Raw genomic sequence first — 24,999 nt, 5'->3', positions numbered from 1 at the left:
AGGTATTAGAGATTCGTAATGCTGCTTGCCGGATGGCACTTTCTTCTCTTGCGATACAGGCCGATGCGGAATATTTAATGACGGACGGCTTGGAGGACGTTGAAGATTCATTTGGTTACCAGCACCCCTCATCTCCGATAAATCCGCCGCGGATCCTCCCATGTGTGTATTCGGATTAGCGCTGCTTAGGCTCTACAGAGATAAACGTCAGACATAACAAAATGTTACGAAACTCAACTTAAGTAATAGCAAGCGACAAGTAGGAGATATCGTATAAAAAGTTTGCTCACTGCCTGGAAATCTGTACTATGTGGAAAACCGCTACGCAGAAGGGACGCGGTCGCTTCGTTATCCTGGATGTAAGTCGGTGCCATGTGGCCCATCTTCTGAGTGAGCTCCAGCTGATTTTTGTAATAGCGACAAGCTGGATTCGGACAGTTTTGCACGACTTCTATAATAAATTCCTTCTCCATCCCGAAGCACTCTCTCCCAATGGTGTAAGATTCCATGACTGCTCTGACCGTACCCTCCAAGCCAAGATGTAAGCCGTGCGGCCCATTCATGTGTTTCAACATTACGGCGTTGGCGAAGTGTTCGTAGGGTAGTATTATCTTGCCGTTCTCTCTAAGGACTAATCTTCCCTGCGAATCCAGTGCGACTCGAGATGCCATCATCCTGTGAACATATCAAACGCAGTGAATATTTTGCAACAAACGCAAAGAAGCTGTGTTTAACTGCAAAAACGTTTATCCTCACTGTAAATAAGCGGCGCTCGGCATCATGGAGGCATCCTTGAATTCCGAAAAGCACTGCAGGAGCTCGATACTCGGATTCCATCCTTTATTTTGCAGATACGCTTGTAACAACATGTACATCTTCTCCGTGACGTATCCGGCGTTGCTCGGTGTCGCGGAATAACCCGATCCTCCACCCGGCGGACCCATTTCAGTTTGCATACCTTTGGCAACAATGTTCTTCATAGTTTCCGCCAGGTCCATTCTGCATACATACAATCGGACACATGAATGAATCTTTCAACACAATGAAATTGCGAGTAAAATCTCTTTACACATAAAGATCTATTCGATACACAATCTTTATCAGATGCATCAGGTGCAAAAGGATTAATCGTCAATTATTTATACAACATATACACGGAGAAGGAAAAAAACGCACAAATAGACGCCGATAGTGCCAGCGATCGATACGCGTCGCGACAATTTCGTTCATCCATTATCGCGCGCGACCCCGCAGCTCCGGGAAGAGTCGCCGTCGAACTCCGGTCGGTCGAGAACGTCGGCGAGCGTGATCGAGAGCGCGCGGACTTCCGCCGCGCGCCGAGCACGCCTCATCGCACGGTGATCACCGGACACCGAAGCCTGCTCGGGCGGCTCGGGCCGCTCGGGCGAACCGCGTCCGTCGGCCGACGGCGGATCGCTCGTCGTCGGACCACCCGTCCCCGAGCGACGCCGAGCGCGCTCGGCCATTGTTATCGCCGAGCGGGCCGGCGAGAGAACCGATAAAAAAAGTGCCCCGGCCGACGCCGCCGCCGCGCGCGATCGAGCGAGCGAGCGAGCGGAGCGGGCGAGCCACCGCCCCCCTTTCCGTCACGCGCAGGGGGGACGTGCCGCCGTACAACGCGGAACGTACATTACTCTCCGGAGTCTCCGGTACGTGCACTCACCCCGTGCCGCGGCCGTCGCTGCACCACCTCCACTCGCGGCGTAGCCGGGTAGCCCCAGGAGCCCGTCCGTCGCCGTCAGTCGCCGCTCCTCGGCATCGCCTAATTAATTAAACCCCCGGATCACATTTGCAAATAACATAAATCGCGATAATTATTTCCGCGAGGGCTCACTTGCACGGTCCGCCGCCAGGGGCGCACCGCGCTCTACGCGCTTTTCGGCCGCGCGTATACATGTGTGCGTACGCGTGGGTGTGCACGTGTACACGCGTAGCACGCGGGATGGCGGGGGGAGGGGGCGCCCACGTGTATATACGTGCATACGTGCGCGCGCGAGCGCGCGGACGTGTGTGTACACACGGGCGGCCCGGCTGCGCTTACGCGACGCCACTTTGCGCATTTATCAATATTACTTTTTACAATTGATATATTACGCCGACTCGCGGCACGCCGCGGCGCGCGTCGCGACGCGTCGCGTCACGTCGCGGCGCGGCGCCGAATACTCGCGCGCGATCGTTGAACCGCCGGGCGAGTAAACGTCCCCGCGAGGGGCAAGGCCGAGATAACATTATCGTGCGTTAACCCTTTTAGGAATAAGCATCCGCTCTTCCTTCCACTATTCTTATTGAAAAGAGATCCTTATCATCCAAAAAACTGCCCTTCCAACGTACCCCGATTTTCCTACGAAGTATCGGCTCCGATTTGACGCGAAACGACGCAGTATATCGCAACTTTATAATCTAATGATGACTAACGTTAATCATGCGCGCACGCGCATATAGGTGTTTTTTTATTTATATTGTATGGTAGTTTTTTTTAGAAGCGCAATTATTCTCACGGTGGATTGTTGATTTATATTAGTCGCGCAGAATTTATATTTTTTTATGTTCAATGTCCATTTCTCTATCAATGTAGATTAACTTTAATCTCATTTTAACTTACTTTTTATCTTTTCCTAATTCTTAGAGCTATTTGCATTGACAGAAATGAACATTAGGGCGACTTTGATTAAACTACGATTAACTTAATCTCGACAATTAACTCAATGGAATTGTTTGCAGCAAAATTTTAAAATATAATTCGTTTTTTTTTTAATGTGATCTTTTTTTCTATACGTAAGCAACAAAAATTAATAATTTTACCCATGTTAACAAAATAGACATTAACCACTTATTAACTTAATCAGCAATTGATTCAATTAGCAGAATCGCTTGAAGCAAAAATTCTATATATAATTCTAATTCTATATAATTCGAATAATTCTAATTCTAACTCTAACTCTAACACTAATTCTATATAATTATATATAATTACTTAAAATTTTCTCTCTCATTAAACAATTACTACTTCTATCTGTATTAGCGAGATAACACAAGTATTACTTGATAATTATAATCATCGATTAAATTAGTCAGAATCATTCAATCAAAATTACACAGAAAAAAAAGAAATATCAAATCTTATATACTCTGTCTCGTATATACATAAAACAATCTATAATCGTCTTATAAGAATTTCAACTTTTCATTTTAACTTTTTATTTTAACGCTTATTGTCGCTGCGTTGTCACATAGCTCGTGATAATTAGCTTAATTAACGTCGATATGAAATATACTTGTTAGCGCATCATTGCGAACTTGAGAGTAGCTACATTGTAGTGAAGCTAAGTACGTGATACGGAGTCAATCGATAAAAGACCGAAAGTACTGAAATAGTTGGCCGTCTCGTGCGCGTGACGCGGCCAGCGCGCATGAAATTAAAACGCGACGGGAAGCGATGATTGTCCATTTTTAGCGCCGCTCGCGCGTCTCGTCGAGCCAGTGGGCAGAATTATATCCCGATCAATCCAAGCCGCACGCCCACGTACGTACGCGCGCATACGTAACAATTCATTCCAGCGACGCGTGGCGTTTTCGAAATTTAAATCGCACGCGCGTGGAACGGCGGTCACGGGGGCACGGGGGGAAAACGCGCACACTGGTGCCAACCGCGCGCGCGCAGGCCGCGGCGGAGATTCCCAAATAGTGTAAACATGGCCTCGCGGTACAGTCACGGTGTCCAGCGAGTTCTAGCGAAATTGGAGGCCTCGATAAATTCCGAAAACTATTATGAGGCCCATCAGATGTATCGAACTTTATATTTCAGGTGAGATTCGACGGGCCCGGCCGCCCCGCGCGGTCGAAGCGCGCCTCCGCGCCTTCAAAACCCCTGCTCGTTTCTAACCTCCCTCCGCTTGCAGATACCTCGGTCAGAGAAAATACTCGGAGCTCCTGGAATTGCTCTACAACGGCTCGATGCTTCTGTTACAGCACGAACAGGTACGCGTAATTGTTCGCGCGCGTCGTGAGTGTCGAGGGATTTTTTTTTACGTGTTTCCCGTAAAACGATTTCTGCAATTTTTGTCAGCGAGACCGAACGCCCGTAGGGCCCGTGTGTCTCCAAGTAAATCGTAATTAATAACCGAGAGATGCGCCGCTGTCGCGGATATGATCGGTCGCGAGGGAAGTGAGGAGCAATTTCGATGATATTTTACGCCACGTTTACAACCTGTGCGTTTCTTGCAGCACGCAAGTGGAGCCGACTTAGGAATTTTATTTGTCAACGTTTTAATGCAATCTGGAACGGTACCTGTGCAAGGCTTCTTCGAAAAGATCACGAGCCTGTTCAGTTTAATGAGCCCTACGTCTCCGGAAAGGGAGGTGTTTGTGCAGTCTGCGCTTAAATGGAGCGTAAAGGGTACGGATTACAAAACTGGTCATCCAGATTTACACCAGAAGATAGCTCAGGTCTTTTGGAGAGGTAATTTTCTAAAGATTTTTACCGCACACTTGTTTTGGACGCGCTATACATAATGGATCTATTTCTCGATCAGAAAAGAATTACATAATGGCGAGGCAACACTTTATACATAGTAGAGATGGTTCCGGATGTGCCGCGATGCTGGTCGAACTTCACGAGCAGCGTGGATACATGAACGAAATAGATCTTTTTATAGCTCAAGCAGTCTTACAGTAAGTTGATCGACTTTATGTCAATCTTAATATTGGAAGTCTTATTAAAAATGTATCGTAGTAAGAATAAATAGATATAACAATATATGGCAGATTTAGGGAACTAGCAATATTGGAATTATTTAAGATTATTATACAAGTTTCATACATATAATCATCAACCTTTCAGGTATCTTTGTTTACAAAACAAAGCAACGGCGCAAGAGGCCTTCAATTCTTACACTTCGAGGCATCCAAAAATAAATAGCGGCCCGCCATATCTTCTTCCTTTATTAAACTTCTTGTTTTTTCTACTCAAAACCATTGACAGGTACGTCATATACTCGATATACATTTTTCATTATATAAGCACTTCCTCTATTCTCCTCCGATGTGATATTTTGCAGTGGTAAACTAGCGGTGTTCACAGTACTTTGTGAACAGTACCAGATATCTTTAAACAGAGATCCGTGTTATCGACAGTACTTAGATAAAATAGGCCAACTTTTTTTCAATATTCCACCTCCGCGCCCGCGCAATCAGGGATTATTCGGCTCGTTATTGCAATCCTTCTTCAACGGCCTGGAGGACGACGATTCGGACGACGAGCAACGAAATACAGCCTCAACGTCGCACGCCGCGCAAGAACTTGATTGATTAAAGGTGAGGCAACACTGTGCAGTGTGATGCTGAAAATCGAACTTTTTATATATTATTCATCGACCCAAATACTTTCACTAACTGCACCTGTGTTAACCGACAATGAAATTTCAAATTGCGGACGTTATCGTTTACGACAAAAGAAAAAAGCTAAAAGAATTACTGTTGTTTGAAGAAATGGTAATTCGGAACTATGTAGAACCCTGAGAGTACATGGGACGACTTCTTACGGGAATTTATCAAAGTTGTAAGTTATTTACACTGAATTCACAATAGTAGAATTCAGATAGGCATCTTTATTATTTTATACATATCTAATATTTTCTATACTACTTTTAGTCAAGTAAGATTTGTACATGTGCAATAATGAGACGCATGCTTTTGAATAAAAAACCTTGATTGAATAATATTTGAAATGTGTAATAATGATCAATTTGCGTGTAAAAATTTGAAAGAGTATGAGTTGACTCTTGTGATAAAAGTCAATATTTTCATTCCGTACATACTGTTATGAATTCAGCAATTATACTTGGACTTTGAATAAAATCCTTGCCATTAGCTACAACCTGTATACCGTGCATATAACCACATGAATATATACCTGCGTGTAACTGCTGGATCGAAAATTTATTTTATATAAACTAAAATGCGTGTGGACAAATAAATGTGACATAATTGTAGCTTCCGAAAAAAAAAAAGAATGCTTACCGAGACTGCTTGTTGCTAGGACATCGAGAAAGAGAGTTATACTTGGAGCAACGAGCGATATATTTATTTATTGGATTCTATATTGATATGGGTAATCATTTAAAACAATAGAGAAATAAAATTCATATATTTAACTAAGGAAATAAAATGACCATCGCACTGTGTAATAAAAATCTTCACAGCATTAACTAATAAAAGTAATATAATATTGCTGTGTAAACGAAAACGGAACCATAGACAACATTTGACTAATAAATTTAGCTTTGTAATAAATATATCTCTCTAGAAACACATGTATATGTACTGAGTATCCTTTATTATATATTTCATTGTCTATTACGTTATCAGAATTATTTAAACCAAAATTGTTATAATAATATGATAATGATAAATTATAATTGATACTTGCATCATAGGATAAATCATAATATTCATAATTGTTACTTGCATTATAGAATAATCGAAAAATTCTACATTTTTTATTGTTCTTTTGTAAAAAAAATTTAAGCAATGTATATTAATTTGATGAAAATGATGTAATATTAATTGTCCGTTTGATAATACTTTGGAATGTGTATGTGTGGGATTAGTCTTTTGAAGATTTAACTTAGGTATTATATTTGTATAAATTATATACTTGAAAAATAATAATAACAAATAATGGTTACCCGATATATTATTCTAATAGCAGCTCCTCCTCCGTGTATTCGATAGAAATACTTAATTTAATAGCTGTATGTGAATTGAGTGAAACGTGCAAATATGCCTCTGTCATCATGTTCCTAATTAAAATACTATCTCACAATATAACGGATTTATCGATACTCGCAACACTTATTTCTAAATCATATGACGTAATATTTTTTACAAAATATTTTTTTATCTCGTTAATATCTATGCCATTTTATGTTGGAAACGTCAAGCAAAAATGATAAATACGTTAAAATTTTCGCGAACATGATCAATATGAAGATGATATATGTTATAGAGAAATGACAAAATCAGTGATTATAAGTAATTAAAAGAGTGATATATTAACAAAGTCAAAAATATTAAAACAAATTAGAATATAAAATTTATGTTTAATATTATGTTGTACAAATAAAAAACAATGCTAAACCTAAGAAGACGGGATATATAAGATATGATACATGCGATGTATGCGTGTGTATATATGTATGTGTGTGTATTGTATTTAAATAAGCAAAATAGTGTTTGATTGACTACGCTAATCAATTAAATTAATCAGAATTTGGTCAAAATCACCCTTGTTGTTACGTACAAATCAAATATTTGTAGCTAGATTATGTTAATTAACTTTAATTACCGCAGTATGAAATGTACTTAGAGCATTATTTTGTGAACTCGAGAGCAATTTAATAACGCAGAACGAAGGCTACGTAATATGAACCCAATTGATAAAACACCGAAAGTGTGTTGAAATGGTTGACCTGCGACATTACTACCACACGATGATTGTCCATTTTTAGTGTGACGAACGTTGCAACTTGCGGTTTCGTCAATTTAGGGAGGAGGAAAGAGACCGGACAGACATTCTCTTATCAATATCTCGCAATCACGGTCCAACGTCATCAATCACGGCGACGATGATAATAACGCATGACTTTCGGCTGGAATTTGAATTTGCGCGAATATCGCGGATACACGCACTGACGCCATTGATGCTAATGTGTGAGCAATTTTTAATCAATGTAAACATGGCCTCGTGACAGTCTCCGCGCGTTTGAGAAATCAAAAAGGCTCCGACAAAGTCGGAGGGTTATTATGAAACCCAGATGTATCAAACTTGTATTTCAGATAACAAGAAAATTGCACACTAGCAAACGCTAGTTCTTAGACTCAACATTCACCGCCGGTACTTTAAATCCACATTTTACATAACTTTACGTAAACTGTAGATTTTTAGTTTACTCACTGGCGGTGAGTATTACCGTGCAGCCTTAGTCATGTATTATTACGTTTAAAAGTATCGTCAGGCCACTCCATCTTTTTGACATATGGTCCCAAAATGGATTATCATTTTCGCCTCCTTCACTTGCAGCCATTAGTTTTTCAATAAACCTAATAAAAATAAGGCATATATGGGATCGAACTTGACATCTGCCAACTGGGGTCCACGTGCTCACAGAGCCACGCGTCACATAAATAATATTGAAGAGAGACATAAATAATGTTGAAAATAATAACGAACTTTTCGTCATCAAATAAATAACAATTTGTAGATAGCAAATCAGAAAACACGTCTGATTATTATAATCGTCTTACTTAAATCATATAAATTTTCTTTTTGTATAATTACATTTTCGTTTAACGTGAAATTTTTTTACAAATTATAAGTAGAGCGTAAGAACACTGTAAAATTATAAAACTGGTAGATTTGTACCAAAAGAAAGCTCGAGTGTTTCAGATACTATTTTGGGAGGAATTTTACGATACTTTTATTTTGTGCCTGCTTAGATAAAGGATCTATTTATTAGAATAGATTCTGAATGAGCCGCGTTGAATTTCACAATTTTAGATACACGTATAATATCTTTCTTTGTCACGAAACAGATCTCTTTGTAGAAAAATACAACAATAATTTAAACCTATAATTAATGGCACAATGAAAATTTAAATTGGAGCATTAAGCGAAGTATGTTTCGTGGTTAATATGTTTCGTGACCAGGAATCGAAAATTGCCTCGAGAAAGTTTCCACTTCCTCCCTCAGAGCCGCAACCTTTGCTTTAATATTCTCATCGGTATTTAATACTCTCTTGTAGTCAACCAGCTTTGGGCCGGAAATAGCACTCACTTCCTTCGAAAGTTGCAATCCTATACAGAAATAATATTGAATTTATTATTAATCTCATTATATGCTATACGTATTTAAGTTACAATGTTTGATTCGTTAGTGCTCAGAAACTGTTCCTCGTTACATAAAAATGTCACAAATAACAAATATAAATCGCCATAGTATTCTTTCGTAATTCTGCAATCGAAGTCACTGAACACTAACGAGTTCTTGTGAGACTGAAATATTTGTAATACCTCTGTCTATAAAGTCCACAACTTTATCCATATCTTTCTCGACTAAGCCACGAGTAGTGAGCGCGGGCGTTCCTAAACGGATACCACTAGGATTCAACGCACTTTTGTCACCGGGAACAGTGTTCTTATTACAGGCGACAGAAATGTCTTCCAAGATCTTCTCAGCCTTTGAGCCGGTTACGCCCGCAGATCGTAGATCCACCAACAGCATATGGACGTCCGTGCCGTTGGAGCTGATGTTATAACCGCGCTCTTGCAAACCGGCGCACAATCTCTTCGCGTTAAGCACCACTTGCTTCTGATACTCGAGGAATTCCGGTGTCTTCACCTGTTTCATAGTGGTAGCTATAGCGGCGATAGCGTGATTATGAGGCCCACCTTGAAGACCCGGGAAGACCGCTTGATTTATTCTACTCTCTATGTCGTACATAATATTCTTGCCATCCTTCGTGACGCTTCGGACGCCTTTCCGGAAGAAAATAACGCCAGCGCGCGGGCCTCTGTGAGGAATTGGACAAAGAAAACATCTCGCTCTATTATTTTAATCACTACGATAAAAAATATGCTCGCAATCATTAGGAAATGGCTCCATACCGTAAAGTTTTATGTGTAGTTGTCGAGACAACGTCACTAAATTCGAAAGGACTGGGTATTAATCCGGCGGCGACCAGTCCGGACACGTGAGCCATGTCGCTGAAGAGGTAGGCGTTGTTCTCGTCGGCAATTTCGCGAAAACGTTTGTAGTCCAGGCACCTGCTATAGCATGAGACTCCAGCGATGATGACTTTCGGCTTGAACAATCTCGCCTGCTTCGCGAGTCCATCGTAGTCGATCAAGCCGGTCGTAGGATCAACCTTGTACGGCATCGATTCGAAGAAGATGGATGTAGCAGAGATCTTCTTGGTCGCCGTGAAGAAACCTAGCGCACAAACACAGTTTAAACGAAACAGTGCCCAACATGCACGTGCAGTTTCTTCGATTTATTCGCGTTTACCATGAGTGAGATGACCACCATCGGGTAGATCCAAACCCATTATACGTCCGTGAGGCTCCAACAGGCCCGTGTAGACCGCGAAATTCGCCGGACTTCCCGAATAGGGTTGCACGTTGCAGCCCCATAGCTCAGGATCCAGATTGAAGGCTTCCAAGGCGCGTTTCTGCGCCAGCAATTCAATTTCATCGATAAATTCGTTTCCACCGTAGTACCTACGAGTGCAATAACAACAACAAAATAGTCAGTCTTGAACGAGGGATATGCTCGTAAGAGGAACGCGGTATGAAAAAGTAATCGTACGTGATACGTAATCTCACCTTTGACCAGGCAATCCTTCGCTGTACTTGTTGTGCAAACACGAACTCAGGCACTGAAGTACGCTGAGAGACGTGAAGTTTTCACTCGCGATCAGCTCCAGCCCGGATTCCTGCCGTTTCTTCTCCTTCTTCATCAGCTCGAAGAGCTCGGGATCGCTCTCCCAAATATTCTTACGAAGTATCGCAGCCATGCCCTGTCGACAGTCATAACAATTTTTACTTTATATCCTCTGTAATCAATTTTAATCATTTATACATTTATTTATATCTACTAATATTATCATACATGTGAACAGTTAGGTAATAATTGGCTATTAAACTTCTTGCGTTTGCAAAATATATATTTTTTTCTCGATCCGACAATACCTTAATGTGATAAATTTACAGAAATCAATTAAATTGTACAAGAGTTTCGATAAAGTAGAAAATTTGTAGCGTGTTGCTTCGACTGCGATCCGACGTGCAATGCGCTAAGTAGATATATAATATCGTGTGAATTGTTAGCTCATACCACACTAAAGTGACTAAAGTTCATACTTCCAACGATAACCCCTTGCGTGGTGCAATTACATTGACAAACATTGATGTATAATAGCGTAAAACGTTACGATGATTCGTTTGACGTTGCAAATAATGGATAAACAATCTCTCTGCGTGATAAATGTAATATGTACGTATCAACATGACGTAAAAACTATAATAAAATAATTCGCGGTAAATTAAAATTACGTTCCGGAAAAATGATCAATTAAGGCTATTAAGGAAAAAATATCGTCAAACAACTTCGTGATTGTTATAATAAAGGGATAATTAATGTTTATACAAATCTTATATAACGCATGAAATAATAGAGAGATAAGATAAATATAAAATGTATAAACTAACAAAGATACAGGAAAAATTCTTCATTTGTAAGAAGAGATTACTGTTATCTTAATAATGAAAAAAAAAGACACAATTAATCGATTACGATGTTACATGGACGAAGAGAAAATCTATTCCGATTCAAGTGCATTCGCGTAATATCATTGTCAAAGGCTAAAATTATATCTCAAATGGAAATGTGCGAAAGTTCAGCCTTAAAAGTTCAATTACGAAATAGTTATTTTTGTCATTGATGGAGATGGAGTCCTCAATGTATCCTTCAGCAACTGTATTGGATTTCCAGCGTCGTTTTAATGTTGTTATGTCCGCTCCAGAGTCTCCTAGCAGCGTGGCAGAAGTGCGACGAAAGGTGCCAGTATAAGAATGAGGATTTGCTAATTGTAGATATGATGCGATAATTGTTGGAATCTTTCCGAATTTGTTGATTCCAACTGGTTTTTTGATGCACTTTCCATTTTGATAATTTAGAAAAAATCTTGAGGTTTGGACGTTTTTTGGTCTCAAATTTATATATTTTTTAGATATAGTGTAGAATTCATCGGTGATTATGAAAGATCTTGGTTTGTAAGGTTTTGTAGTTGGAATTTTAACGAGCAAGATAGTTTCTTTGTCTTCGATGTCATTAACTTTTATTTTGATGAGATCCTCTCTTCTGGATGCACCACAAATTCCAAATATCATAGCTACCTGTAAATAATTTAGTATATATCTACACATTGTATAAAATTTTTTATTAACGTAAAAGTTTATGTTTGTATTTGATACATTACCTTTATAAGTAAATATTTTTGGTCATCAGCTTCGTTGAGAAATTTTTGAATTTGTTCTGATGTTAATACTTTTGATTTTTTTGGTGTATATCCTTGTGACTGTCTCTTCAGGAATGGAATGAGTCTATCATATTTGTTAATATTAATATTGTTGTTAATATTTAGAGTCGTTTTGAGCGTTGAGTAAGTTGACCATAAGGTGGATGGCTTATGTATTTTTGATAATTCTGTGAGATATGTTAATATTGTGCTTTCCGAGATGAACGTTTTTTTATCAATTGTCCACTGTATAAACTTGTTATATGTATTTGTATATTTTTCTTTGGATTTTGAAGGTAGATCTTCTATCGTGTTTTTTGCAATTTGTGCTATCTCTGGAGGTGTTAGTTGGTCGTCGCTATCGGTTTCTGCCGTTTCTGGTAAGATGTCTGGTATGATGATGTTTTTGTCACTCATTTTTTTTTTTTTTTTTTTTTAGTAATTTGTTGCGAATTTTTTTTTATTTTTTTTTTTTTACTTTACTGTGTATGTTCACAAATGACTTTACTATGTACAGTTATTGGGGAAGGTTATGTCTGAGTATCGCTGTGGTAATTCATGGAGTATTTCCGCGCGCCGCGAAATGTCGGAAGATGTGAGAAATAAAAGGACTCTAGTCACTAGTGGAAAAGACATACAGAATGGCCGCGTTCAGCAGACACAACTGTTGAGTTCGTCTTATCAACGCTCTGCGTTGATTGGTTGGTTCTAAAAGTAAGAGCCACGCACGTTTGACTGCTACTTAGCGGCTTGGTCTGCTGAACGCGCCCAATGATTGAATAAGGAATGAGATATTACCGCACTGTTTCGAGTAGAAAATTTTTCGTGTGTGGACGTGGCTATTTGTCGCACAAAAAACACGCGCGTAATGGGCCACTTTCCACGCACGTGTTATATAAAAACTGTTCAAAGCCGCGAATATATAAGAAAGTAAAGTATAATATGCAGGTAAACCTGCATTATTCTTTTAAATTTAGAATGATCGTAAAACTTATAACTATTAAACTTATAAATTTAAAGAAAGAATTTAAATAAATTTCTCAGACTGATCTCTGAAAATTCTATTTTATTTAATAATTAATATAAAAATTGCCGCTCTTTCTCACGGTCGGCAGGGACCCTCCCATTTCGCTTCGGCTCAGCTACGGCCCTGGCAAAATGCTAATCAAGTACAATCAAAGAAGCTAGAACGCATTCTAACGCTCGTTCTCGGGCTATCGGAAGCCATGACTGCAAACAAAGAGCTTTAAATCGTTTCGACTTTTGCGTTGATTTTACATGAATATCCGAAAATGATCTCGAGGATCATCTTCGGCTGTTAAGCTACCGGTTGTCCATGAAAGAGGACTTTTCACTTTCGTAAATTCGAAAAATAGCGCAAATACACGCCAATTGCGGGTTATTATCGCACATAAATCATTACGGCGCGCGGCGCGATCGCGAACAAAACTATATCAACAATAATTACTGATAAATGATTACTCGAAAAATATACTCACTAGTTCCGGTGTGCAACACGTGGTCGAGAGATGATAACCTCGGCTACGCGGAGGGCCGTACGCGTCTGCGAGGCGTCCTTGATCGGCAAAGTCCTTTATATGTCGGCCGCGGGCGCGCAGCAGGTTCTCGACCAATTGAAAACCGCGCCGATTCAAACTCGACCAATTCCCAGCCATCTTTGTCGCGCGCACGTGGCGTATGTGTATTGTGTGCGTGCGCGACACGCACTCGGCACGGCACTACGCACTACGCAGTCAGCCGGCAGCGATCGCGGCTGGTCGATTGATGGTGTTTGTGCACGTGTCTCGCACGTCGGCACGTCCCTGTAGACGTCTACTTCGTGCGAGGCTGGCTGGCTGGACCCAATTGCAATATTTGCAATTCCTCAATTTCTGCTCGCAGAATCGAGGCACGAACGCCCGGGTCGTTTATCGACACGACAGCCGCGAAATATCGCGCGACGAAACACGTCGCGTCTCGTGGACGCCGATATAAAGGCGCAGACGCGAGGCGTCCGCGACTCGTGCCCACACTGCCCACGTGTCTCGCGACGACGACGTCGCGTGCGCGCCGATTATGGTTTCCGCACTTTTCAGATATTTTCCAGGATCCCTTGAACTGATATTCAGATGCTTCTTACGATGCTTTTTCACCCTTAAACGCGCAATTTTTCGTAGCGTTCTGAGTATTTTTCAAAATAACCATCCAGAAAGAATTAAAGAAGGACCAGAGAAGGCAAAGATACAGGACATGCAAAGATGCGCACTTAAAAATTATAAGAATTAAGCTTGATAGAAATGTCTTTTCACGGAAGATATTTTCTCACTTATATTACCTTTATACTTATTTCGAAGTTTGATTTTATTGTTTTACGTTTTCACTCTCACGTAATATGAATTTTTCCGCGCATGATAAATATGTTTCAAACCGTTATTGTTATCATTATACGTTTACGATATCTTGATAAAACACCGATTTTATGTAGATTTCCAATTTTTATTTTATTTTTTCAAATTCGCGGATGGCAGCGACGGAATTTCCGTCGAAGCATCTTCGGTTCTTCAGGAAAAATGCTCCATCGGTAGCATTGCGAAACAAAAGAAAAAGAGAAGGACCGTGTAACGCGCGCGACACGATGCACAATGCACAATACGCAAAGCAAATCGCTTCGACGGACAGCAGACAGCTGTGTAGATCCCGTCACAGTATATACTGTGGTCTCGTGAAGGCAAATCGCGTGATTCGAAAGCGAGCGCATGATCGACGACTTTTTCTCCGCAGCGTCTAAACCGGCCAGTCCGGTCAGCGTTGTTTTTTTTTCTCTAATTAAACTTCCGGATGCCTTCCCCTATCACGCGCGCCTGCCTCTCCTAATCTCGTCTTGTTACTTACCGAGATCTTATATTTGCCTTTAGCGATGACGGAGCGCGTCGATTTGGAGATCTCTCGGTTCAGCTTTATAAACTAATGTTTTACCTATCAGAGATACTTTATGATCTAGATAAGACACACGCTTTTTTAAAGATTTTCTCGTTTTCTTTCTCCTCGATCCAACTAAATTCCGAAAAGAGATGCGATCAAGTCCCTCCTTCTTTCGTTATGTTTTTCTTTTCTGATATATTTTATCACGCTATTCCCGATATCCGAGAATAGCTTGTTTGCGAATTTGCAAATTGCGTAACGAATGTATGACAGTAATCGCAACGGATCGATCGAATAGAAAAATATGTCTCGCAGAAGTGTACGAGCAATTAATTCTTTATTAATGCAGACTATAGTTGTCATTCCCCAAGTAGCGAAATGACGTCAAATGGCGTGGACGTCATCTTTGCTACTTGGGTCGTGAAACATGGCATCTTGTGGATATTAATGTCGATTATAGTCGATTACTATAGTAAATAATTGTACGAACGAACGCCGTCATAACAAAAGAATCTTTTCATTGCAACAAAAATGTATATAGCTCTTTTATATAGTGAGTATACATGACGAAAGTATCTATCTAAAGAGGAAAAAAGGCAAGAAGAAAAAAGAATGCACGGATTGAAATAAAAAAAAAGAGAACAGAAACGACATGACGATAAAAATCTTTATCTGAGGAAAGAAAGAGGCAGAAATAAGAAAAAGAGAACAGAAACAATAACGAAACATAGCTATCTAAAGAGGGATAGAAGCAGAAAGAAAAGAAAAACGCACAAATTAAAATTAAAAAAGGAGAACAGGAACCATGACTATAGAAGTCTCTATCCGAGGAAAGAAAGAGGCGAAAATAAAAAATAGATAATAGAAACAATAACAGAATACATCTAACTAAAGACGGAAAGAGGTAGAAAGAAAGAAAAAAGAATGGACAGATTAAAATAAAGAAAGAAGAATAGAGACAATAACGAAACATGTCTATATAAAGAGAGAAGGAGGCAGAAAGAGAAAAAGAATGGATTTTGAAATTAAATAAAAAACAGGATATAACGAAAGATATGAAATACACAATTATTGTGTCTGACGATAGCTTCGTCCAAGTCCAAAACTCGTGAACGGAGAGAGTTGAAAATTACATCGTTCTGATAACGCGACGTTCTGATAAGGCGATACGACGGGCACGAGGGCGACCAGGACACACAATAGAACGAGCTACTATTCTCTCGGAGTTCGGAATAGTCGCCGACGCGGTTCAGTATAACACTATAACATGTGGATCTACGGTGTGTACGAACTGCGGCACTTGATGCATAGCCGAGAAAGACTGACAACGGAGTAATACGATGTAGCAAAATTATGCTCTCCGCCGAGGTGAAAGTACCTTCTTACTAGTAATACTTTTTAGTCCAGATCGCTTTCGGCGATGATGACTCTCTAATGCAGGAAAGTTTCGCAAATTCTTCATGCGAGAACTTTCATAAACGTAGTCAATTAGGATTAAACAAATTCCTCATTTCTATATATTCAATCTTATGCTCAACATGAATCAATATATAAAGATCACTTAGGTTGATTTTGAGTTTGTTAGAATTACTTTTTTTATAACAGTCATTGTCTATAAAATTTACTTGTGGTTATTGTTAATTGTTCACAGAGTCCTAAATGAATATATAAAGAATTTGATGTCAATTTTTACGTTTCTTTTTTTGTGACTTTCTCTGGCGTTCAATATTATAATAGTTATAACTTAATACGTTTTTCTATATAGGTAGCCTATATCTGAAAAAGGCGCACTTCGTATTACATTTAAATATCGAAGATGATGTATCACATATCAGGTGTATGATTTAAAAGAAAAAAGCCACAAAGAATCTTCAAAAAAGCAGGCGAGTATGTAACATCGACTTCTCTTATCACTGACCCACGCGTTGTCGCGCAATTAATTTTAGTGTTCAGTTTGACAGTTTCTTAATCTGTTATTTGTATCATGATATCATGAATGATATCCAGTGGCAACGTGATACTTAGGCGAAAGGAAGTTGATCGACCGTAAGAAAATTCCAATGTAACGTTGGAGAAAGTCAATTAACTACGCTTGCATACACTGTGCTTTTTCGAAGCAAATATAAATTTCTGTTGACTCAATGTAAAAATGAGATCTACTCAAACGTGTTTAGCCTACGCCCGCAAAGCACGAGATTACAAGAATGCAGTCGAAGCTTTTTAATCGTACTATCTCTCTTCTTAATCCGCTGATGCTGTGAGATGCCTCTTCTTATCGCCACATGACCGCGTTTGAACTATATTACCTCCTGTTTTCGTTGAGCGTACCGTCGACACCTAATAGATAATGATACAAAAGAAGTTTTAAAAGGCATCTCTTCTCGCTGAGAAACAACGACGTGATGTTGAAAAATAACGACGCCTGCAGTTGTATTGCTTTTATTATTATTCCTTACGCATACCTGCATCGCACTTAATTGTTTCGCCTCCCTAGAAATGAACTATCAAATATTCAGATTTACAATCGCAGTGTTGAGCAGTTTGCTTTATAAGATCAGCTCTACAAAAACGCAAAAGATATTTGGTGTACAACCTATTATTATATAGCGGTCGTACGCCGGATTGTCCCGGCTTGTTCTCTCCCTCGCGTGCCGCTCGTTACAATCGCGCGTCGCCGATACCGTGGACAGTACAATTAATTAACTTAAATGCGGCTTTTTATTTCAGATCTAACACGATTTCTTTTCTCTTGGTTTCCCTTGCAAAAAAGGTATACTTTTTTGTCGTTTTGTGTGTCAGCTTCGACTTCAGGATTGCTGTTAGCAATAATCCCCAAGGAACCTAACAACGAAATATACATATATATGTATATATATATATTTATATATAATATACATATATTATATAATTCTATTATATAATATACATATAAGTAATATAAATAATAAAATGTGATTCTCATATTGATATCTATCGTGATCGTCCGCTACGTTAATGCTTGCAATTCTGTCTCGCTTTCTTTTCTCCCGCTCTTTCTCTTGCGAATAAAACATCATTACCGCCGCTTCTACCACAAGAGATCTATCGTTAGCATATTTTCCACTTGTTATTCGGCACAGACCTTTTGTAAAGTGATCAATCCCTTTTCCCCTTGTTCACCTAAAAAGGATAGCGCTAAAGAAAAAAAATGCAGTCAGGAACATACGCGGTTATAATGTAACGATACTGCGAACACCAACTTTTAGGCATACAAAGATACTATTTCAGCTGTGTTCGTGGGAGATATCTCTTCTGTGATTAGATCTTCGATGATGCTCTTTATAGCTCGATTTGAAATTTATTATGACAAACACGCATTATGATACGCACGCACACACTTTCACTCTTTCTCTCTCTCTCTCTCTCCCTCTCTCGCATTTACCTTGATAACTCATTTAACAAGCATGCCAATAAATTATTCCGAATAGATTGCAGTAAATAATAAACGTAAATATAGGTACGTAATTTGGAATTGGCTTTAGATATACGATATTGAGATTACGATTATACGCCACCGAACGATCGAACAGCCTGTACAGCCACATTTAGTTTTGTTTTTACAAAATACTTTGCGCGTGTGCCACGCTCTCGCTTAACTTATGCACCCAGTCTTCTTCAAGAACCATTACGTATTGTGTAGGTTTCTCTCGGTTGAATTATTAATCAATCAGATAGCGCAAAGCTTTCGTCATCGCTTTCGACGAATTGCCGCGCAAATCCGTCGAAACCTTAGCATATAATTCACGTTTATATATATGTATCGGTATACTATTCGGTATACTACCGTACTGCAAACTTTGCTCTCGTATGCCCTCGAAACGATTCTCTTGTAGTCTGTAATTCGATAATTTTAAATATTCAAAATAGTTCAATTAACGTCTAAGCTTACGAACTTGACGGATCTCATTAAAACCTTAAGACGACCACAGTAAACAGTTCCTCAACTTAAAAAGAAATTTATTAAATAATCCACGTAGAAAGCTCAGCATCCTCCTTGACATTTACAATTATGCTATTTCAAATGTTCGAGAGCCGGCGTGGTGTTTAAATACATGCTGTTGCCTAAGTTGAGTTGATCACAGTAAAGTGTGGAAAACGATAAATAAGGATCCGCAAACGACAGATCTTGCACAAGACGCAGGTTACCTTGCTGAGAGTGACTCATCTACTTTTGCCGTGTTACAAATTAGAAATATAAAATAGAGAAATAAATCGTTAATTTATGATCAAATAGAATGCTATAATTTCTTAATTGAATCGTTACTCCTACATCATTCCTTAAAAGTGGGCCGACAGTTTTGCTCATTCTACTCTAAAATTTAAAAAAAGGGGGAAAAAACCGCGAATATCTTATTACAAGTGTTTGCATCTCGTCGAGAATTTTTTTTCGTCTAATTTAAGTCACTCGTTTCGCCGATCTCTTATTTTATATTTTTATACTTGTAAAATTTCACAGTTTCAACATAAAACATATAATAGAAAATAACACAAAAATTACACTCAAACGCAAAGAAAATTATTCCAGGATGTTTGAAAGGCAATTTAGAGAAATTGTATTTATGCACTTTCTTCTCTATTTTTTTTATGACGTGACGTAAAATAAAAGAGCAGCATAATTCTATATGCTTTGTTTATAAACACAAAAAAATTTGAAAGAACCTTGATGTGCATTTCAAATTCAATTAAATAAACTCGTTAAATATTAAAATTTGAATGAAACCTTTAAAATCTTTAATGCAAATTAAAAATTCTGCACTGTTCCTGTTTTTAATGGCAAAAATCTACATTTCAAACATCTTGCAGATACGGCATAAGACGAACGATTTCTTTCTCGATGCCGATGAGCGTTAAATATAACATCATGTAGAATATAATACGGCACCTCTTAGGACATAACGATTACATACAACTTCTATATGATAGGGTAAGAGAACCGGAATTTTTTAAGTCTCAGTTTCCTAATAAAATTAAAAAAAAGAAAGAAATAGTTTATTAGAGGTAATTATCAGACAATAATATTAGATACAATATACGTGCATTTCGTAATCAAATCGTTTTCGAAGTCTAGGCGAAAATCCATACTGAGTGACGCCAAAATAAGCTATCGAGCCATTACGTAAAATCTTTACAAATTCGAATTGAGGAACTATATCATCGCTCTTCATGATGCATAAAATAGCACTGCACATTTCACGATAGTTTTTTTACTCCATCGTATACCAAGCATTGATTTACCTTCCAATGTCGCTCTTGCAGTATTAAAATCGCGTACGTAATCTGGCTGAAGAAACGAATACATTGAACGCATTTTTCCAACCTTCAATATGTTAGACGACGCTCTCTTACTATACAGAATCGTATAAATTATTATGAGTGGCTGCCTAATTTAATTTCTTTCTTCGTGTGGTGGAAATTTAATTGTAAATCTTAATGGCCTTTTCGAGGTAGTTGATACGAGAGCGCTTTGGCGCTTTGTTGACGTGTTCCAGGCCAAGCCAAGGCCTGTGTGGTGATGTGCCTGCGTTTAAAAGTGGATAAACTAGAAAATTTATTCTTCACTAGCATTGGGTCGGTAGTACTCTATATATCGAATATAGTAGTCATGCGATTTTACGCTCGCTTTACGTTATACATTCGAAAAGGACAGATAAATGGTGTTTTTTTTTTTTACTTACTCTGACTGGTATATCTGGGAAGGAAATCCTCAATTTTGATACAAGATTCCGGCGAGTCGATGATGAACTGTGGCTTCCCCATTGTCACCACCGCAAACTTAAACTTCAAAGTTTTTTTATGAATTCTCATAAAAGATCAAAAAAGATTAACTAAGGATGCCTACCTTTTCAAATTCTTTCTCCTGGACCCCTAATTTCTTTAACAACCTGTCCTTCATTTTGGGAAAAGGTTCGCCGTGCTTGATCTTGAAGAAGAAGGGTATACCGAACGTTGAGAAAACCTCTTTGTGAAAATGCGCAACAGGAACTAGCATTTCGCCCTCTGCTAGATTCACTTCGTCAACCGGTATTTCTTCTATCCTATACAACTTGGTGCCTGATGTGTTTAAGTGATCTAATGGTGTATCGTCCACGGGGCCGGGTGACAGCTTGTTGCAAGTCATTTCTAATATCCTCAGTTTCCCCGATCCGTTTTCCGATAATTCTACCTGCTTCTTAGCCTCCTCGAGTAAATTAGCAACAGTGCCGTTTTTATTTGGGTAAAGAATCATCTCCTTCTCCTCCTTAAGCGACGGCCCTACCCATATGCACTTGAACTGTTTCTTGTTTTCTAGCTCGTTCACCCTAATACTGAGCTGCTGATAAAATAATTTCTTTACTTTCGTTTTGCAGTACGCAACCAATTCTTTGAGCGTGCCGTCAAATGTACACTTTAAAGGATGGCCGGGAGAATCTTTGTAACTGCAAACAGAATCTCGGAATATAACCCTTTCTCTCAAAGCACTTTAAAATAACTTTTAATGTAACATTATTAGTACAAAGAAGCAGGAATCAATTCTTACTTTTGACACTTAAAGAATTGTAAAAGATACGGATCTGTGCCGACTCGTTGCGCTACAGCCTTTGCCATTTGATCATATGTCATTCTTAACGAAAGTTCCATTGTAAAACCTGGGTCGTTCGGAATCAGTTTATCACAAAACGTTACTTCTACCCTATAGAATAGATCTCTGAAATGCAAATCGCGTTAAATTAGCAAGCGTATTGCAATATTATAGATATTCAAAGATAGGATTCTCAAGATACATTAGCAAAAAGAGATGAAAGTGTTAGAGCGTTTACTTGTTACTTACTTAAAATATTCTCGACACGTTGGAAGTTCGTACATTTCATTGTCTCCTTCCTTTTGAAATACGATGATGTCACCGTCCATTAATTCCTCCAGAACTTTTTCCAAAGGCTCCGATAGGTTGTCTATTTTCTCGACTAAATTTGGTTTAATTTCCTCATATAAAGCGAGTTCTGTGTCTGGTGGAAATCCGGCACGTTCATTTAAAATTGGTATAAGCTCCTCTGTAAAATTCATTATATTTATATGTATTAGATTTTTTAAATTACACTCAAAATATAATAATATATTCTCTCTAGTATATCAATATTTAAATACATACATATATATATATATATATATATATATATTAAAATTTCAACTTACGGACTTTAGCTACAACAGGCATATAGTGATGACCGCAGTAATGAATCTTCTTATTTTTGGGATCGTAGAGTTTAAAAAAGAGTAAAACATCAGTGTCCTTGTCGAAAGGCGGTAACGCTGTCATGTCAGAGTCTGGAGGTACAAGTTCAACAAATACGTTCCACGGATTGTGATTTTCCGCGCAGTCGATGATGGGCTTTTGAAGATCAGCATCCGGCTCGATTAACGTAGGTCTACAGGTTTGATTTGAACGTGTACTGAAGGGCCAAATGCGAATCTGTTCTATAGGATATTTCTGTAGAATAAATTTGATAATATTAAACACTTTAATTATCTCCGTACCATTTTTCTAAAACATTGGAAATAAGAGCTGTTTTCAAAATTAATTTTTCAATATCATTTGCCATATTATTTCGCAAAGAAATAAAACGTTTTCTCTATTATTTCCCGTTTTTACACATCAAACAGGAAATACTAACGTCGTAATCTTTTCAAGTTTTATTACCTACCGTGATAGAAATATAGTCTAATAATATAGCCCATAATAGCACAAAAAACGATATAATGGTATTAGATATTACATCAGTATCGATTTACTTTGTAAATAAATTCTGATGTACATGTATAAGCAGAAAATCATAATTTAAGTAATATAACGACGTTTCGGAAGAAATACCGAACGCGCAATTTGTCAAACTCACTTACCAGACTATCACTCAGCAGCTCGAGAAACTCGTGCACAGTGGCCTGCTTACGTACGCGAAATACACGATATAAAGCGTGCTCTGGATCGTAGAGATCATTTCCTTGGTGACCGTCAAAGCTATCCTCGAGAAGGACATTGACGGTCATGTACAAGTATGCTTCCGTTCTCTCCTTTCTTCTTATTTGTTCCAGCCTCTTCTCCTCTTGCAGCCTCTCCACCAGCTAGACCAACAAAATTAAAATTATCCACGTGTGTACTCATTTCGTTCTCATTAATCATTTTTCCTCGACTCTTTTCAATTTATGTGATTTTGAACTCTCTTTTTCCTTTTAGAAAAAGATCATTTCTCTCATTATCATGCTTTTGAGATTCGAGAACAGATCGTATTCGAAACATCAAAAGAATGACGGTACATTTTCCATTTTTGTAATTTTAATTTTGTTCATCTGCCGCTATATCGACTACCAAGTCAAACAATTACACAATGAAAATTATTTGGCGGTGAGTGATGGTTCCCAGTTATCTCTTCCTGGCTAATAAATACAAGCACACAGTAAATATATAAGTATTAGTAATTAAAGGTAATAACTTGATAACACAAATATGTATAGTGTACAAATACGACGATATGTAAATTCTATAATAATCTTACTTTAATTATATAATGTGTGTTGCCATTTCAAGAATACCCAAAAAGGTAATCGTCCGAGTACAGAAATAATCAATAAATCTTGGCGAAACAACAAAGTACCTTAACCATTGTGTACATGCATATATAAAATATACATCTATTAAAATCCTATGTAACCACCACCCATGCCAAATAATTATAACAATGTAATGTGTAACTATAGTAGTGTGGAGATGCTTTGTAACTTGGATTTATGTCTATTACTTGAATCGTATAAGATAGATAAGAATAGCGGTAAAAATAAATAAAATTAACGCGATTTCCGCCTGTGAAATTTTCTAGTATTCAACAATTTATTCGTTATCCTTTTTTTCTTTATTTTTATATATAAAATAGTGATATAGCATTTAAAGGTATTTCTCACGATTAAAGCTATTATAAAGTATTTACTCTATCGATGATATTTTAGCGTTCTTTCATCTCTTTTTCTCTCTCTCTCTCTCTCTCTCTCCCTAATTATTTATATGTAACAACAAATAAATAGATAGTATCTGTCAATGATCATAATTACTATTAACATGGAGAGAATTTTATGAATCAACGACTTGCTTAAGTGATTGCATTCTCTGTTGAAACACGAAGTTCTTACTTTACTCATTATTGTATCGACTTTAAATATTAGTTGATGAAAACTGCGAGGGTGAGTAATATAAATCACATTATGTCTCACTCACTAAACAATCCAGTTAAATAGCAAACACGCTAAAGAAGACATTTCAAGGAAGCTGATGTTTCTGACACAAGTACTACTTATCGATTATCTCTTCTCTTTCTCGTATGTATTGCAAGAGCTAACAGAACCTTATTAGCTCGAATCGATACTTAGTATATTCTCACTAATAACTGTTGTTTTTCCCTAATTCTCTTACACAATTATTCACACATATCCAATCTTTTCTTGAGATATGTTTGTTCATTTTTCATTCATGATTTCGATATACTACAATACAATGATTAAATTTGTTATATAGTATTATACAATGTTTGTTACAATAAACATTCCCAAAATAATCCTAAGGCTCATCACGATATTAGTCTGACGATCAGACTTAAAGTTTATCCAATCCTGGATAAAATATTTCCGATAAAAGTGACAAAAATGCAACACGCACATTAATCATGGATCTTTCTCTTTAATTCCTTGCGTTATTGATATAAAATTATGAATAAGACAATAAATAAAAAAAATCACATGATTCTCATATATGCCTCGCGCGCCCGTACCGAAAAAATCCTCTGTCAAAAAAATGTCCTTGTCAATATATAAAACAAATCTCTATATAACATGATTATATAGTTCCATCCATGTACATACAAATATACATGTGATCAGATGTATCATCTTTTGTATCTTTCCCGATGTTAAGCGATTCAC

The 24,999-nt window shown here is 38.1% G+C and overlaps 4 protein-coding genes across 8 annotated transcripts; 1 reads left to right on the top strand and 3 right to left on the bottom strand.

Moving 5' to 3' along the window:
- Nucleotides 1-3: 3 nt before the first annotated feature.
- LOC139823465 (uncharacterized) lies at nucleotides 4-1,896 on the bottom strand (the record flags this gene model as incomplete). The annotated part of the gene is made up of 4 exons (XM_071796030.1): nucleotides 1,685-1,896; nucleotides 757-999; nucleotides 291-675; nucleotides 4-192 (listed from the first exon to the last, which is right to left on the bottom strand). Coding segments are annotated over exons 2-4 (816 nt in total), but the record flags the coding sequence as incomplete, so codon positions are not given.
- A 1,769-nt stretch (nucleotides 1,897-3,665) lies between these two features.
- Nucleotides 3,666-7,271, top strand: LOC139823463 (Golgi to ER traffic protein 4 homolog). The gene is made up of 6 exons (XM_071796029.1): nucleotides 3,666-3,826; nucleotides 3,921-3,999; nucleotides 4,246-4,480; nucleotides 4,554-4,692; nucleotides 4,862-5,002; nucleotides 5,079-7,271. Exons 1-6 carry the CDS (start codon nucleotides 3,714-3,716, stop codon nucleotides 5,326-5,328), a joined length of 957 nt encoding a protein of 318 aa, XP_071652130.1. The 5' UTR covers nucleotides 3,666-3,713; the 3' UTR covers nucleotides 5,329-7,271.
- A 1,004-nt stretch (nucleotides 7,272-8,275) lies between these two features.
- Shmt (serine hydroxymethyl transferase) lies at nucleotides 8,276-14,095 on the bottom strand. Of its 4 annotated transcripts, XM_071796023.1 has the most exons (7): nucleotides 12,058-12,883; nucleotides 11,498-11,974; nucleotides 10,403-10,596; nucleotides 10,086-10,297; nucleotides 9,686-10,010; nucleotides 9,092-9,591; nucleotides 8,276-8,875 (listed from the first exon to the last, which is right to left on the bottom strand). In XM_071796023.1, the coding sequence occupies exons 1-7, from the start codon at nucleotides 12,511-12,513 to the stop codon at nucleotides 8,709-8,711; spliced, it is 2,331 nt and encodes a 776-aa protein (XP_071652124.1). In that variant the 5' UTR covers nucleotides 12,514-12,883; the 3' UTR covers nucleotides 8,276-8,708. The 4 variants fall into 4 exon arrangements, with proteins under 4 accessions (XP_071652124.1, XP_071652125.1, XP_071652127.1 ...); XM_071796024.1 differs by lacking the exons at nucleotides 11,498-11,974; nucleotides 12,058-12,883 and adding an exon at nucleotides 13,596-14,095; XM_071796026.1 differs by lacking the exons at nucleotides 11,498-11,974; nucleotides 12,058-12,883 and adding an exon at nucleotides 10,689-11,460.
- A 3,346-nt stretch (nucleotides 14,096-17,441) lies between these two features.
- On the bottom strand, nucleotides 17,442-24,993 carry LOC139823462 (ubiquitin carboxyl-terminal hydrolase 7-like). 2 transcript variants are annotated; one of them, XM_071796027.1, is made up of 7 exons: nucleotides 22,933-24,993; nucleotides 22,228-22,522; nucleotides 21,866-22,085; nucleotides 21,575-21,742; nucleotides 20,897-21,473; nucleotides 20,733-20,835; nucleotides 17,442-20,575 (listed from the first exon to the last, which is right to left on the bottom strand). In XM_071796027.1, exons 1-7 carry the CDS (start codon nucleotides 23,077-23,079, stop codon nucleotides 20,472-20,474), a joined length of 1,614 nt encoding a protein of 537 aa, XP_071652128.1. In that variant the 5' UTR covers nucleotides 23,080-24,993; the 3' UTR covers nucleotides 17,442-20,471. The 2 variants fall into 2 exon arrangements, with proteins under 2 accessions (XP_071652128.1, XP_071652129.1); XM_071796028.1 differs by having other exon boundaries at nucleotides 20,733-20,829.
- Between the last annotated feature and the right edge of the window lie 6 nt (nucleotides 24,994-24,999).

The sequence above is a fragment of the Temnothorax longispinosus genome, unplaced genomic scaffold (genome assembly GCF_030848805.1).
Source record: "Temnothorax longispinosus isolate EJ_2023e unplaced genomic scaffold, Tlon_JGU_v1 HiC_scaffold_104, whole genome shotgun sequence".
Taxonomy (NCBI): Eukaryota; Metazoa; Arthropoda; class Insecta; order Hymenoptera; family Formicidae; genus Temnothorax; species Temnothorax longispinosus.
Note: the sequence above shows the minus strand (reverse complement) of the source record. Positions and strands in the feature narration are given on the sequence as shown.

Coding starts and splice junctions, on each gene's coding strand:
- LOC139823463 (XM_071796029.1), top strand. CDS start 3,714: ATGGCCTCGCGGTACAGTCACGGTGTCCAGCGAGTTCTAGCGAAATTG. Junction 4,693..4,861: donor ATAGCTCAAGCAGTCTTACA/GTAAGTTGATCG, acceptor TCAACCTTTCAG/GTATCTTTGTTTACAAAACA. Junction 5,003..5,078: donor CTACTCAAAACCATTGACAG/GTACGTCATATA, acceptor GATATTTTGCAG/TGGTAAACTAGCGGTGTTCA.
- Shmt (XM_071796023.1), bottom strand. CDS start 12,513: ATGAGTGACAAAAACATCATCATACCAGACATCTTACCAGAAACGGCA. Junction 11,975..12,057: donor AAAAATATTTACTTATAAAG/GTAATGTATCAA, acceptor AATTATTTACAG/GTAGCTATGATATTTGGAAT. Junction 10,298..10,402: donor GAAGGATTGCCTGGTCAAAG/GTGAGATTACGT, acceptor TTGCACTCGTAG/GTACTACGGTGGAAACGAAT.
- LOC139823462 (XM_071796027.1), bottom strand. CDS start 23,079: ATGACCGTCAATGTCCTTCTCGAGGATAGCTTTGACGGTCACCAAGGA. Junction 22,086..22,227: donor GCCTGTTGTAGCTAAAGTCC/GTAAGTTGAAAT, acceptor TGAATTTTACAG/AGGAGCTTATACCAATTTTA. Junction 21,474..21,574: donor CAATTCTTTAAGTGTCAAAA/GTAAGAATTGAT, acceptor TTCTGTTTGCAG/TTACAAAGATTCTCCCGGCC.